Source organism: Orycteropus afer, unplaced genomic scaffold (genome assembly GCF_000298275.1).
Source record: "Orycteropus afer afer isolate SDZICR_OR568_19922 unplaced genomic scaffold, OryAfe1.0 scaffold00026, whole genome shotgun sequence".
NCBI classification, from domain to species: domain Eukaryota; kingdom Metazoa; phylum Chordata; class Mammalia; order Tubulidentata; family Orycteropodidae; genus Orycteropus; species Orycteropus afer.
The window spans coordinates 1,168,732-1,184,314 of NW_006921613.1; the positions used below are offsets into that span (position 1 = coordinate 1,168,732).

The 15,583-nt window shown below is 38.7% G+C and overlaps 1 protein-coding gene across 1 annotated transcript in view; it reads left to right on the plus strand.

Moving 5' to 3' along the window:
• PRTG (protogenin) overlaps positions 1-15,583 on the plus strand; it is a 177,224-nt gene that overhangs the window by 141,141 nt on the left and 20,500 nt on the right. Inside the window, exon 12 of the mRNA XM_007935142.2 lies at positions 15,434-15,529. Coding sequence (XP_007933333.1) covers positions 15,434-15,529 — 96 coding nt within the window. The remainder of the gene's footprint in view (positions 1-15,433; positions 15,530-15,583) is intronic.

The window sequence follows — 15,583 nt, forward strand, 5'->3', positions numbered from 1 at the left end:
GAAGGGACAGGCTTGGGGGCAGTGCAGTCACCCTGGCTAGCCAGACCAAGGAGCTCTCTAGTAGTTCTCCTGGGGAACAAAGGGCCTGAAAAGGCTGGCACAAACCCTTGCAGCACAAAAGATTAAATTAAAAATGGACATTTGGCCAGACATTAGGCTTCATCCTTCAGATTTCACCTCTCAAACTTACTCTGAGAATTTCCTACTTTAACACCTTTAGATTTCACCTTCAGTCATCATGTATTCAAATTGCTGCTTACCTTGGCATAGATATTCTAATTTATTTGACTATTTTTAACACTTTGAAGTTCTATTAATGGCCACATTTTGTTGCTAATGTAAGCAAAGCTTTTCTATATCAATATTTGAAGAAAATAAAACAATATTTATCTTTTAATGCAATTTGTGAAGCCACTCCGGCATGCTCCATGTCTGTAAATTGAACAAGTAGTAAGGAACAATCTTAAAGCAGACTTGATTGTTTTATTTTCCTTTGATCATAGGAGAGTTATTTTTCCCACTACCTGAAAATTATGCATAGAAGGATGAGGAATGAAACTCTTCTCCAAATCACTCTCAATCTCTACTAGATTTGAATTTCAGAAATCTTATCAGAGGTGAACTTGCTTCTCTGAGGAAAGGAGAAAGGTTTTCTCGTGGTCTTGGCCTCAGGTTGTCTCCTAATTATGTCTAGCCCTGACTGGTTGGTTCTGACCTGGCTTTTTTCAAGGTTTCTGGATTCTGGAGCCCCACAAAGGAGCTCTGGTGGCTGAGTGCCTAAGGCATTTGACTTCTAACCAGAAGGTTGGCCTTTCAAACCCACCAGCCACTCCACAGAGGGAAGACTGGGCAATCTACTTCTGTAAAGATTTACCGCCTTGGAAACCCAAAGGGGGTCGCTGTGAGTCACAGTCGACTTGACAGCAGTGAGTTTGGTTTTTTGATTTGGAGCATCACATATGAGCCCTGGCAGTGCAGTGATTAAAGTGCTCAGCTGCTAATTGGAAGGTCAGCACTTCAAACCCACCAGCCACTTTGCAAGAGAAAGATGTAGCAGTCTGCTTCCATGAAGATTTACAGCCTTGGAAACCCTATGGGGCACTTCTACTCTGCCCATAGGGTTGCTGTGAATCAGAATCCACTCAACTGGCAGGGGTTTTTTTGGTTTGGAGTCTTACAAAAAGCAGCAGCTGAAAGAAACAGAGGCCTGGTTTTAATGATCTGCAGTGTTATCTCTTATTGTTGCTCCACAGCTAAATTTTGTATATAATTGTATTCTATTATGCATTTTCCAGAAAACCAAACTTCTACATCTGTTAGTATTACAATAAAGAGTCTATAAAGTTGGAATTTGATGTCCATCAGTTATGCTGTCTGAGTTCATCTCCAAAATGAGGGACCTTGGTCTTCAAAGTGTTTGGGAGAATGTATGGTGTGGGGAATTCCTACTAAGTGAACCTATTAGGTGTTTTTTTTTTTTTTTTTTTAACCTTTTATATTTTAAATCAAGAAGAGCAAGGATAAATCAAGAAGAGCAAGGATGGATTAATGATCAAAATCTGATAGGATTGGGGTTCTTAGATATTTTGTACTTTAAGTAAAATTAATTTATACATTAGTATTTATATATCTGATTATTCTGCTTTTGTTTTACTATTAATTTCATTACCTTGTATACATACATTATTAAGCCAAAAACCAAACCCACTGCCATCCAGTCAATTCTGACTCATAGTGACACCCATTAGGTTTCCAAACTGGTAAACCTTCCTTAGAGCAGTTGGTGGGTTTGACTCACCAATCTGGTTAGCAATGTAATGCCTTGGGCACTGCACCCCATTTATTCAGGGCCTACAACTCAGAGCTAACCTAACGCCAGGAAGTAGGCCAGAAAAAAAAAAAGAGGTTCAAGTCACAAAGCCACTCAGTAGGAGAGGCCTTTAGGCCATTCTTCAGAACTTAAAACAACAAAACCAAATCCACCACTGCCACCCCTCCTTGGGTTTCCGAGGCAGTATCACTACAGAAGTAGATTGCCCAACCTTCCTTCCAAGGAGTGGCTGGTGGGTTTGAACCGCCAGCCTTCTGGTTAGCAGTCAAGTGCTTTAGGCACTATACCATGCTCTCACTACTTTTGCTATTTGATATTTCCAACATTAATGATTGGGCCCAGAAGCATAGAATTAGAGCTAAAGGTTAACAACAACAAAAAAAAAAATTTTGAAAAAAAAAATAAAAAACTATATATACAATATATAAATACATATTCTGGAAGAAAAAGTAATTGATAATCATAAGATGGCTTTGAATCATCAAAAAAAGTTCAGTTACAGCTAGCAAACCTAAGAATTAGGAAGGTTGAAATATGTTTTTAGAGATTTTATGTAGAAAAATGGTTAATTTTTAAAGAACATTGGAATATTCAATTATGTAGAAGTTAAAAATAATTTTTCATAGGGTTATTGTAAGGATTATCTAAAATCATGCATGTGTAGTGCATAGTAGCTTATGTGGGATACAAAAGATAATACATTTTCCCCAACAATTTTTTACTATTTTATTAAAGTATTTTATTAAAGTAATTCATATTTATTGTAGAACACATAGAAACACAAGAAACAAAATAAAATTCTACCATATAAAGGTAATTGCTGTTAATATTTTGGTACGCATTGAAAATACCTTTTCATTCCCTTTTATAGCTCTTCCTCCATTGTCCTACCTCATCCTTGCTACTTAACACCACATGATCTGTCCCCAACCCCAACCTGCTGAACCTGCTCTGGTAAAAGATCTCCTTAACAGAACTTATTCTTAATCTGCATGATTCTCTGCAGCATTGGACATTGCTAACTAGTTCTCCTGCTTATACTCTTCTCTTGGTTTTGATGCTACTTTACCTTCCTGGTTCACTTCTTCACTCTTTAAACACCCTCCTCCCATTGCCACATCCAGGTTTCTGGCTCTTGTCTTTTTTTCTCTCTTGGCATCCCATGCTCTGGATGGATGACTCCTGATATGGTTCACTATTCTTAGTGCCAAGCTCCAGACTCCACTTCTAACCATCCATTGATCCTCTCTCCTTCAGCATCTTCGATTCAGCATATCACAAACCTTTCATTGACTTTGTAAGCATAACGTGTCCCATTTCTGTTGGTGCCCAGGCTGGAAACTTTGGAGGTATCTTATTCCTCCTCATTAATCCTTCTCTCAACTGTTCCCTTCTGTCAGCTGCCTTCCTAGTGTATGTGCCCAGCCTGGCTCTCAAAACACTCTGTGATTTAGTGCCAGTCTGACTTTTCTGCTTGTCCCTCTTTCATGTACCTTTTACTCCTTGAAAATTTTGTTACTTGTCCTCAGTCCATGTGTTCCTTCCCTAAAGTCTTTGTTCCATAGACCTGGATCTCCTCTTCCCCATGCTTACCATGGGGTTACATTCTGCTCAAATGCCACCTATTCCGTTAAGCCTTCCCTACCCCACTCCCAAATTAGTAGTAATCTTTTCCTCATTTGAATTCTCTGGGAGTTTAACAAATCTCCTTTGTAGCAGTTATTCCTGTTTTGTATGGTATTTATTTGTACCTTTGTCTAAGCTCTTATAAATTGAGAGCAAAGTCCTTGATTTACTCATTTCTTATCTATCCTTGTCCCATCGAGACCCAACACAATTCCTATTATTTTAATTGTGATTTAGGTGAAAAGTTACAGAGCAAATTGGTTTTCCATTCAATAGTTCACACGCATTTGTTTTGTGACTTTAATTGCAAATCCCACAATGTAACAGCACTCTTCCCATTTCCTCTCTGTGTTTACTATTTCCCTTCATCCTTTTTTCTTATCCTTTATTGGCTCCTTAGCTTTATCCCTGGGCAAAACCTGCTTTTTCGATCTTGTATGGTTGATTGTTCTAATGTCTGTTATTGAACAATATCATTGATATCACACACAAGTAAAAGTTTGCTAAAGATAGTTCAAAAACAGTTGCAGCAGTATATTGACAGAGAACTTCCAGAAATGCAAGCTGGATTCAGAAGAGAACGTGGAGTAAGGGGTATCACTGTTGATGTCAGAAGGATCTTGGCTGAAAGGAAAAAATACCAGAAAGATGTTTGCTTGTGTTTTATTGACTATGCAAAAGCATTAGACTGTATGGATCATAACAAATTATGGATAACATTGAGAAGAATGGGAATTCCAGGATACTTAATTGTGCTCATGAGGAACGTATACACAGACCAGCAGGCTGTCTTTGGAACAGAAAAAAGGGATACTACATGGTTTAAAATCAGGAAGGGTGTGAGTCAGGTGTATATCCTTTCACCATACTTACTCAATCTGTATGCTGAGCATACCTTCCTATTACTGTTGTTCACCTTAAAGGCCTATTGAGTCATGAGGATGAGTTCAGTTCCCATCTTGAAGAGTGTCTAATGGCCATTGACTCGGAGGTTCCACCAGTCTCAGACCAGTAAGCCTGGCCTTGTTTATGACATAATTCCTAACATTAATAAATATTTGGTGTACAAGTTTCTGTTAAGGGTAATGAGAAATTTGGAAACAAATAGTGCTGGTGGTTGTATGATGTTCTTGATGTCATTCCACAGTTCGTCTGGTTGTCAGTCATTGGTGTTCAGTGCATCAAATCTGTTCTTCAGACGATCTCTAAACTTGGGTAGGATATAATCAAGATCATGTATTGGCTCTTGTGGACTTGTTTTAATTATTTTCAACTTCAACTTGCACATGAGCATTTGATGTTCTCTTCCACAGTCAGCTTCTGGCCTTGTTTTGGACAAAGATACTGAGCCTCTCAGTTGCCTCTTTCCACAGGTGTAGTTTATTTGATTCCTGTGTATTCCATCTGGTGGAGTCCATTTGTATAGCTGCCATTTATGTTATTGAAAAAAATGGTATTTGCAATGAATAAGTCCTTGGTCTTACAAAATTCTGTTATGCAATCTCAGGTATCATTTCTATCACCAGGGCCGTACTTTCCAACTACTAGTGATTCTTTGTTTCCCACTTTGGCATTCCAATCACCAGTAATAATCAAAGTATCTTGGTTACATGTGTAGTCAATTTCAGACTGCAGAAGTTGGTAAAAATCTTCAATTTCCTTGTCTTTGGCTTTAGTTGTTGATGCATAAATTTGAATAATAGTGGTATTAATTGGTTTACAGATAATATCCTATCAGTGACAGCATTGTACTTCAGGATGGATCTTGAAATATTCTTTGTGATGATGATTGCCACGTCATTCCTCTTCAATTTGTCATTGCTGGCATGGTAAATCATACGGTTGTCTAATTCAGAATGGCCAAAACCAGTCCATTTCAGCTCAGTAATGCTTAGGATGTTGATCTTAATGTGTTCATTTCATTTTTGACAACTTCCAATTTTCCTACATTCATACTTCACACATTCCATGCTCTGATTAATAATGGATGTTTGCAGCTGTTTGTTCCCGTTTTGAGTCATGCCACATCAGCAAATGGAAGTCCCCAAAGCTTTACTCTTTCCATGTAATTAAGGTCAACTCTACTCTGAGGAGGCAGCTTTTTTCCAGTGGTATTTTTAGTGCCTTCTGACCTGAGAGGCTCAGCTTCTAGCACTGTATCCGACAGTGTTTCAGGGCTATTCGTAAAGTTTTCCAGTAATGTATCAGACAGTGTTTCATTGCTGTATATAAGGTTTTTACTGGCTAATTCTTTGAGAACTGGATGACCCCTTCCTTCTTCCTAGTCTGTCTTAGTCTGGAAGCTCTGCTGAAACCTGTCCACCATGGGTGACCCTGCTGGTATTTGAAATACCAGTGACATAGCTCCAGCCTCACAACAACACATAAGCCACCACAGTATGACAAACTGACAGACAAGTGGTGGGGGCATAGATAAATCCATAACAAAAAAATAAATAATTGCTAGATGGATAGAATATCTCATTCTCCAGAAAAAACATACATTCAGAATGTTAGAGCAGGAAGGGATTTCATGTTCAGCTGATCCAGTGGTTCTTAATCTGTGTGTCTTATGACTGTCTTTTCTCATTTTTCAGGGAAAAAAAGTTAATGGATCGTATTTTCTCAGTTTAAAGTTTTTCTCCCACAAAATTTTTTTTTTCATGTCTGACTTAGTCAGATTTATATATTCCGGTATTTTAATGAAAGCACAAATATTTGTGGTCTTCTACAAATAAAACTCTGTTACCTAAACAAATTTGAGAAAAACTGGTATTTGAGAAAAACTTCACAATCTTACAGATGAGAAAATTGAATTCCAGGAAATTGATATTTGCAGCCACACAGCTAGTTGATCCAAAATAAAAATCCAAACTCCTAAGTTTCAAACTAACTCCCATATACTTACTTATTTTGCACTAAAAAGTACCTACTAAGTGCCAGTTTTCTAACCATTTTATAAATATAAACTCATATAATCTCCATTTTACAGAAGAAGAAGTTGAACTCAAACCCAAATAGTCTCATTCTAGAACCTATACTTTAATCACTACACCAGCCTACCCTTCCACATGACAGGGAGCAGGGAATAGCAATTAGGAGCCAAGAGACTGTGATAGTAATTACATTAGTAGTAATATCAATATATTAATATGGATACTATGACAATATATTAATATGGATACTATGATGACAGTTATACCCAGACAGTCTTCTAAGCACTTTATGTAAACTAATTTTCTCCCCCAGTGACCTCATGAAGTAGATGTTATTATTATCAACATACCCATTTTACAGGTGATTGTAACTAAGGTACTAAAAAGAAAAAAAAATCCACTATGTCAGTGTGTCAGGTTGATTCCAACTCACAGTTACTTTATTGGGTTTCCAAAGCTGTTATCTTTATAGAAACAGATGTCCACGTCTTTGTCCTGTGAACCAAGGTACAAAGAAAATAAATAACAAGTTACATAGTAATGAGCAAGTCAGAATTAGAATCCAGGCAGTCTAACTGTAACATTTCAGCCCTTGACCACTATGCTAGACTGTCTCTGAGCTTCTTGTGAGTCATTCAAAAAGTTGTCTTACCTCCATGTGACTTAGCATCCTCCTCTGCAGAGGACAGGTGACAAAAACAATACTTAGCTCACAGGTTTTTCTTGTTTCATATGAAATATTTATGAGTATGAAAAACACTGATCCAAGGCAGCCCCTCTTCCTCTTTACTGCTTTGCATTTCATGAAGTTTTTCATTTGGTGAAACTTCAGCAGCAGCTGTATTTCATACATCCCTGTTTTCATTGGCTCATTCATCAGTTTCAGCTGGTATCTATCTCCTACCCAAAACCAAACTCACTGCCATCGATTCCAACTCACAGCTCCCTCTTTTGTGTTTCCAAGGCGATAAATCTTTGCAGAACTAGATTGCTCTGTATTCCTTCTGATCTATCTCGTAGCTTTGGAAATAGCTGGAGAAGTGGCGCCATCATTTTTTGACAAGCACACAGCTGCCCTCTAGTGCTGGAGAAGATAAGTGCAAGTCTTTCAAGTAAGAAACTGGAAGACTTGTTATGTGGTCCTTTGGAATACACTGCAGTGAAAAATGGGCATACTGTACCACAGTTAGTAGGTAACTTAAGGTGCTGTATAAAGATACAGTTAAGTCATGAACTATTTCCGTGGAATTAGGCAGATCTTGATCAGTACCTCTTCAAAAGATTTTGGCATTGCACAGAATCTCATTTTATTGGACTCCTTTTTCTTGTTCTGTGTTTCAGTCACTGAGGGTAATAAACACCTAATTGTAAAAACAGGATGTAATTAACAGATTGAATTACCTTGTTGTGTTCATCTGCTTGCTCTTTCTAAATGCTAGTTCTCAAACTCTTCCACATTTCCCTTTTATAAAATGATTTACTGTTCATCCACTAGGGAAAAAATGTGTTGTTTTCTACAGAATTCATCATCATCAAGCCTGTTTTCTTTGCTAGCAGATGAGATTATTAGATTAATATGGAAGTTGTGGGTGAAAGTGGATTTTACCACTGGGAGGATTATATACCATGTGACAGGCTTGCCAAAGCAACAAACATTTTCAATGATCATAAACATAAAACACAGGTCATTAAATCATACATACAAGTCAGATGCACAGTTTTATGCATTTGTTAAACCCATGCATCAGGTAACATTAATGAGTGCAGAGTAGTTAGAACTTAGCTTCTGTATTTGTTAATTTGCTGATACTCTCAACATAGGACTTTGCTCGAATGAACAAACATTTTTCATATCCATTTGATTTTCCTAAATTTGTCAAGTGTGCCATATTTTTGGTATTACCTTTTCTGTGTTCCCAGGAGACTTCACTTACATCATAATAATACTTGTTTACCAATTATAGGAACTGAACAAAGTTACTTAAAAGGCACTATTTCATTTAATATTCTTAAAACCCCTGTAAGGGAGATCCTATTATATCTCTATTTTCCAAATGAGTATAAACAAAGCTTAGAAAGTCAGAAACTTGCCCAAGCCTATATAATTAGTAAATAATGCCTATAGAATATTAATTTAGCAATCTGTCTCCTTTGGTAGATTGAATTTAAAAGGAAGAATTGTGTCTTTTTAATCCATGAGTCTTTTATGTAGTGCCTGACTTTTAGTAGGTATTTGATAAGTGTTTATCGATACCTACAAACTCTTTCTTGGCCAGCCAGACTTCTGGATCGGACTCTTAGTTAGGTTGATTAATAACCCAAATAGAAGAGCTGGTGATGAGAAAGAATCAGAAAGGAAAGAAGGGAGCCACTTTTTGGCTAAAAGTTGAATCCCTAATAAAGCAAAGACAAGCTCATTTGACTTGGGGACCACCACCATTTTAACTTAAGGTGACACTCCAGATAATTGTTAGAAATCAAAATGTGTAGCATCAAATATGTGTTCAATTAGTGGAGTTTTCTTTCCTAACCCTTCATCCTTATAAATTGCTAAATCTTTAAGCAAGTTCAACCCTAAAGTCAAATACTTTACATTTGAACCCTTACCTCTGGGACCATTAAGAATTAGCCCTATTGAGTTTGTGTTAAGTTTTGAAGGAACCTGAACCAACTCTCTCCCCTTCTCTTTCTTTCCCTTCCTTCCTTCTCTGGGTTTTGAGAAGGCCTAACTTATTCTTTGTGGCTGCTCTTTCTGACACTGCTATTTTCCCCTAAAACCACAGTGCCTAAATCTGCTGAGTCTCTTGTAACCAAACACCACATGTGGGCGGTGCTTAACTCAAGAAAAGCCATTTCACGCAGTGTTAATCCTGAGTCTCTGCACTGAGTCCTTTATGCATCTAAGACCGTTTACTGTTCCTTAGACTTAGGTACATCCTTTATATAGGTACTTGCATTTAATATATTGGTCCTAAATACTGTTTCTTACTCTGTATCCTTAATTCTGTTAATTGTGGAGTTGCTCTCTGTTTTCTTCAGTAGTAAATTTTGGTGCTTGGTGATACTCATGTTAATATTATTTGAGGGCTCAGATCCCTGGTTCCCTCTTAAATTTACAAATCATACATGAAATCAAATTTCTAACAAATTAATGAACAAGAGTGAGCCAGACTGTTGCAGGATCTCTGGCTTTACAAACCAAAACAATACAGTGACCAGATTGTAAAGTTGAATTCAGATTTTTTAAAGCTAAAGAACACATGGAGAATTTACATGGTCCATCGCTCAGCTTTGCCCCAACCTGGGATTTTACGTTTTGAAGACTGAGATTCTTCATAGGGCATGGAGAGGGGATCACATGTGAACAAATGCAAATGAGTTTTCTTCCTCCTTTAACTTATTTTCACCATATAAATAAAAACAAACCTCCTGCCATTGAGTTGATTCCAACCCATAGTGACTCTATAGGACAGAGGAGATAGAACTGCCCCTTAGAGTTTCCAAGGCTGTAAATTTTTAAGGAAGTAGACTGCCACATCTTTCTCCCACAGAGCATGTGGGTTCAAATGGGTTCAAACTGCCAACCTCTTTGGTTCGCAGCCAAGCACTTCAACACTCTATTACCAGGGCTCCTTTTCACCATATAATATGTCCTATGATTATTTTTTCTAAAGTAATTTCCAAAATAATCCTAGTTCTTGTTTAATCTTTTATCTTTGGATGGAAAGGAATCCTATATACCTGTTACACTTGATTTTTGTGATCGCTGGTTTGCTTCTTCCTTGCTACAGGTAAAGTAGTGTGGGAAGGAATCTAGCACTTGAGCTGCTTGGTTCCTGCCAGTTGGGTGATTTCCGAATGGAGATCAGAAGAGCTTCTCCTCCTCATGTCTGGCCTGTTTGAGTTTGACCTGAGTGGGCAATAGCCAGGAGCCAGGGGAATGAAGGGAGTGACATTGTTCTCTCTTCTGTCTGATCAAAAAAATTTTTAATTATGGATTTAAAATGCAGTATAAGCAGTTCATTGTTAAAAGAGAAGGTGGAAAAAAGTGGAGAATTCATTTTAGGCCTAAAAAGAAACCATTCCAAAGAAGTGTCGGCTGATGGTTGGTACAGGGGGAATGCAGTGCAATGGCGTACTTTTCTATATAGCTCTCACCAAAAGATTGGGTTGGGACTATGCAAATAAGGTGCTTGTGGCCCACCAAGGGTGTTGGACAGCTTACTAATAACGCATATAAGGTACATGGAACCCTGTGTGGGTGAGACCATTGCAAATAGGTGTATGGAACCCTAGTGAAGGAATTGGTCCGTTTTGCCAACCCACTAGGCTAAAAATGAGCCATCCCAGGAGTGGAAAGAGGAAATCACTACCATCAAGAAGAAGAGACAGGAGCAGAGTGCATCCTTTGAATTCAAGGTTCTGGTGCTGGGACCCTCTGAGATCCAGGAGACAGAGCTGTAACACCAGAGACAGTGAGAAATGTCAAGAAACAGTGGCAGAGAAACAGGGGCAGTAGAGATAGCAGAACCAGGAGACAGTGCATTGAGTTTCCTGACCCATGAAGCAAGAGAGCTGAGCACCTTTGGGCAGGAGGCTTGCTGGCATAGTGAGGTACCTTCAGGCACTTGTCAATAGGGCTAGGCTTCCAAACTCACTGAGGAGAGTTGAGTGCCATCCGACAGCAAGCTTGCTGGCAGAGCCAGGTGCCTCTAGTTATTTCTAGGTGGAGCTAAAGAGCTTTGTAACACTTGGCCTAAGCAGGGCAGAGGCTGAGCCAAGGGGCCTAGGCCCAGGGAGAGGCCTGCCTGTGGGCACGGCTGGGAAGATGCCATCCTGACAAAAGAACTGTAGCCCGAGTCTTACCTAATCCTGAATTACAACCTGTTACTTCCCTAATAAACCCCATAATCATGAGTATGGTCTTTGAGTTGTGTGTGGCCATTGCAACAAATTATTGAACCCAGCAGAAAAGTAGGAAATGCCATTGGAAGGAGAGTTGGTGTGAAAAAGTTGGAGAGAGGAGGCATGTCTGACCTTGGCCTCATAGGAATTAGCCTTGGGCTGTTGCTGTTGATAGTGCTGCTCCCCCTTTGTCAAGTCGTGGGTCACACTACTCACCACACCAATTTTTCAGGAAAAAAGATTAATCTCTCCACCTGTATTCAAAACCCTCATCAAAATCTACTTTCTGTAAGAGCTATATAGTTATATCTGTGCCTGGCTCCCTCAAGAGAATATGATCTACTTTGAAGGCAAATTCTGTTTTATCCTTACTTTCCTATCTGCCATGTTCATAGCATAATACATTATACTTAGGAGTCTTTCCTTAAGATACTCTTCTAATTGAGAAGAGAAAGAATAAATAAATATTTTGAGGATTCTGCTACCAATTTTTAAGGAAGTAGACCAGAGAGAGTCCATTTGTACCCATTCAGGAGGAGTATTTATAATACTGAACTCAGGGTTTGGTTGGCTAATGAGTTCAGCAATATATTAAGAAGAAAACAGATTGAAATTAAATTACTATTTATCTGAGTCAGAACCTTTTGAATCTTAAGAGTTTGGTGCTGAATGCCAGAAATCATTTTGAGAGATGAAAGTCAAGCATTTCTGTGTTTTCTTATGATTATTTTATGTTTGAACAAAACCTACATTTTAAAATTTATAAGGAGATAGACTTACTTGCTGCAACAAAGGCATTCATCCCTGTATTTCATCATAGAAATAGTCACAAGCTCTTTGCTCCAGACTCAGCTTTGTGTAACATCGGACATGCTACTTTGTGCCACAGTTTATAAAATGGAAAATAACATATCTTACAAGGTTTTGTGAGATTCAGTATAAGCTAATGTATGTGAAAAACATTTTCTAAAGAATATTTGACTGTCATCAGTCTTCCTACCTGTCAAGCTAGGAAACAGAAATTTTTTAAGTTGTAGAAATTTTTCTTCTTTTCAGTTTTTTCAAAACAAATGGAAATAAAAATTTTAGGTGTTAGAACTTTTTAAATTCTAATATCAAGTATTAGAATACTTTTATCAGTTTTCAAAATATTTATACAAACTCTTAAATTACTTCGGTCAGTTCCATTAACTTCACATTTTATTTTTAGACTTTTTAATGTTTGGATTCACTCTTGTTGTTGTTAGGTGCTGTCAAGTCGTCTCTGACTCATAGTGACTGTATGCACAGCAGAACTAAACACTGCCGGTTCCGTGCCAGCCTCACAATCCTGCCTATACCTGAACCCATTGTTGCAGCCACGGTGTCAGTCCATCTTCTTGTTGAGGGCCTTCCCCTTCTTCGTTGACCCTCCACTTTACCAAGCCATGATACACTTCTCCAGGGAGAATTCACTCTAGAATTACTTTAGTTTGTACTTTTCCACAAGTCTGAGTCCTTAACATTCATATTAAGGACGATAATTTTCCCTTTTAGGATATTAAATGATGTATCTTTTGTATTTATTTTATTACTTAGAGAAGTATAATATTAGAGCTAGGAACCCTGGTGGTACAGTGGTTAAAAGCTTCCCAACTAACAAAACTCCCCCATAAATACACTGCCATCAAGTCAATTCTGACTTGTAATGACCTCCATTGGGTTTCTAAGACTGCAAATCTTTAGATAAGTTGATTGCCTCATTTCCTCTCACAGAGCAACTGGTGGGTTTGAACTGCCAACCTTCTGGTTAGCAGCCAAGATGCCTTACCCACTACACCACTAGAGCTTCTTCCCTGCTAAACAAAAATGGTTAAAAGGTCAGTAGTTTGAAATCACCAGCCACCCTATAGAGGAAAAGACCTAGAGGTCTGTTTCCATAAAGATTTCAGCTTAGGAAACGCTGTAGGGAAGTTCTGCTCTGTCCTGCAGGGTCGCTATAAATTGGAATCAACATGATGGCACACAACGACTACAACATATGTAGACCAGCTCACTGCCATCAAGTCAATTCCAACTCATAGTGACCCTGTTGGGGGTCTGTAAATCCAAGGCTATAAATCTTTACAGAAACAGACTGCCCCATCTTTCTTCCACAGAGTGGCTGGTGGGTTTGAACCACCAATCTTTTGGTTAGCAGCCAAATGTCTTAACCACTACACCACCAGAGCTCCTTCACAACATATTTATAAACCAAACTCACTGCCACTGAGTCAATTCTGACTCATAGCGACCCCCATTGGGTTTCTGAGGCAGTAAATCTTTCTGGAAGTAGATTACCCAGTCTTCCTTCTGAGGAGTGGCTGGTGGGTTTGAACTGCCAACCTTCTGCTTAGCAGTCAAATGCCTTAGGCACTATGCCACCAGAGCTCCTTACAACATGTATAGAGAGATGCATTATTTCTGATAGTATTTTTTCTGTAAACAAGCACTCTGTAGTTAAATGTCATCATGTGAAATTAACTTTAAATAGATTTATTATTACTTTAATATTCTCAAATATATTTTGAAGTATATGAGTTAATATTTTCAACCATTTATTTCCTCAGCACCCTGAAATAAATCTCTGTTTTAATTGCATGCATGGGATTTTAATTTTCCTGTTGTGATAGTTAAAGAATATAATAAACACCAGTAGAGGGAGCTCCAACTCATTGCTCTTGGTGAATTTAGCTCTCAATGTAAAACTAAGTTTGTGGATAGCACACATTTACAAATAAACGTAAAAGTTAGATAGTGCTTGATTCTAAATTTATTTAAGGAGGCCTGAGGGCACAACAGTTAAGCGCTCAACTGCTAACTGAAAGTTTGTTGATTTGAACGGGCCAGCTGTTTTGTGGGAGAAAAGACTGTTGATCTGCTCCTTAAAGATTTACAGCCTTAGAAATTCTGTGGGGCAGTTCTGCTCTGTCGCTTCACTATGAGTCAGAATTGACTCAACAGCCACAACAACAATGTGCAGAAATGTTAAAGGCATTAAACGGTGACAATTGTAATTCTTAAAAACAATCTCATTTTGATCCCATGTTTTCAAAACGACCCTAAAATATAACTACCTAAACAAACAAAAGCTCTGGTAGCATAGTAGCTAAGACACTTGCCTGCTAACCAGACGGCTGGCGGTTCAAACCCACCAGCCACTCCTCGGATGGAAGGTTGGACAATCCTACTGGAAGGAAGGTTGGGCAGTCCTACTTCCGTAGTGACACTGCCTCCTCAGAAACCCAAACTATGAGTTGGCGGCACACAACAACAACAACAAACAAACAAAAAACCCTAAATAATGTTAAACTTTTGTAAACGATCCTAAAGTTTTTAAAATCAAGAAGCTATCTCTCGTCAGGTGGGCTTGTTTAAAATGAGGTGGTGGTTGTTTGGCATTTAACCATCCATAAGATATTAAATAATGGTAGCCCAGTGCCTAAGGCATTTGACTGCTAACCAGAAGGTTGGTAGTTCAAGCCCACCAGCCACTCCGTGGAAGGGAGACTAGCCAATCTACTTCTGTAAAGATTTACTGTCTCGGAAACCCAGTGAAGGTTGCTATGAGTCGGAATCAACTCAGTGACAGTGGGTTTCTTGTTGTTGTTGTTGTTAGCCACAATAGAAGGAGCCCTGGTGGTGCAATGGTTAAGTGCTCATCTGCTAACCTAAAGATTGGCAGTTCGAACCCACCAGTTGCTCTGTGGGAGAAAGGTGGAAGTCTGAGTCCAAAAAAGATTAACGCCTCAGAAACCCTAGGGGGGCAGTTCTCTGTATCTTACAGGGTTGGCATCGACTCTAAGGCACAGAGCAACAGCAGTCACAACAGCAGTGTGAATTGCTGTGCCTTTGAGCAATATAGGGAGAGAAAGAAAAATCTTATTTTGCTTAAAAAGCATTTATGCATGCAGAAGAGTTCACTATGGAAGCAGATTGCCCAGTCTTCCTTCCAAGGAGTGTCTGGTGGGTTTGAACCACTAGCCTTCTGGTAAGCAGTCAGATGCCTTAGGCACTCCAGCACCAGAGCTCCTAAAACCAAAATCTAGAAAGGCTCTAGAACCTTTGCTCATGTTCACAGGGTTGGTCCTAATTATTCCTTGTTGATTCTTTGTAGACCCCAGAAGAAAGTATCACGTGAGGCTGATGGCCTACAACAACATAGAAGATGGCTATCAGGCTGATCAAACAGTCAGCACACCAGGATGTGTGTGTAAGTAGGATGGCTCATTTTACTACGGTTCATAATCATTTTTCTCCTCCGTCT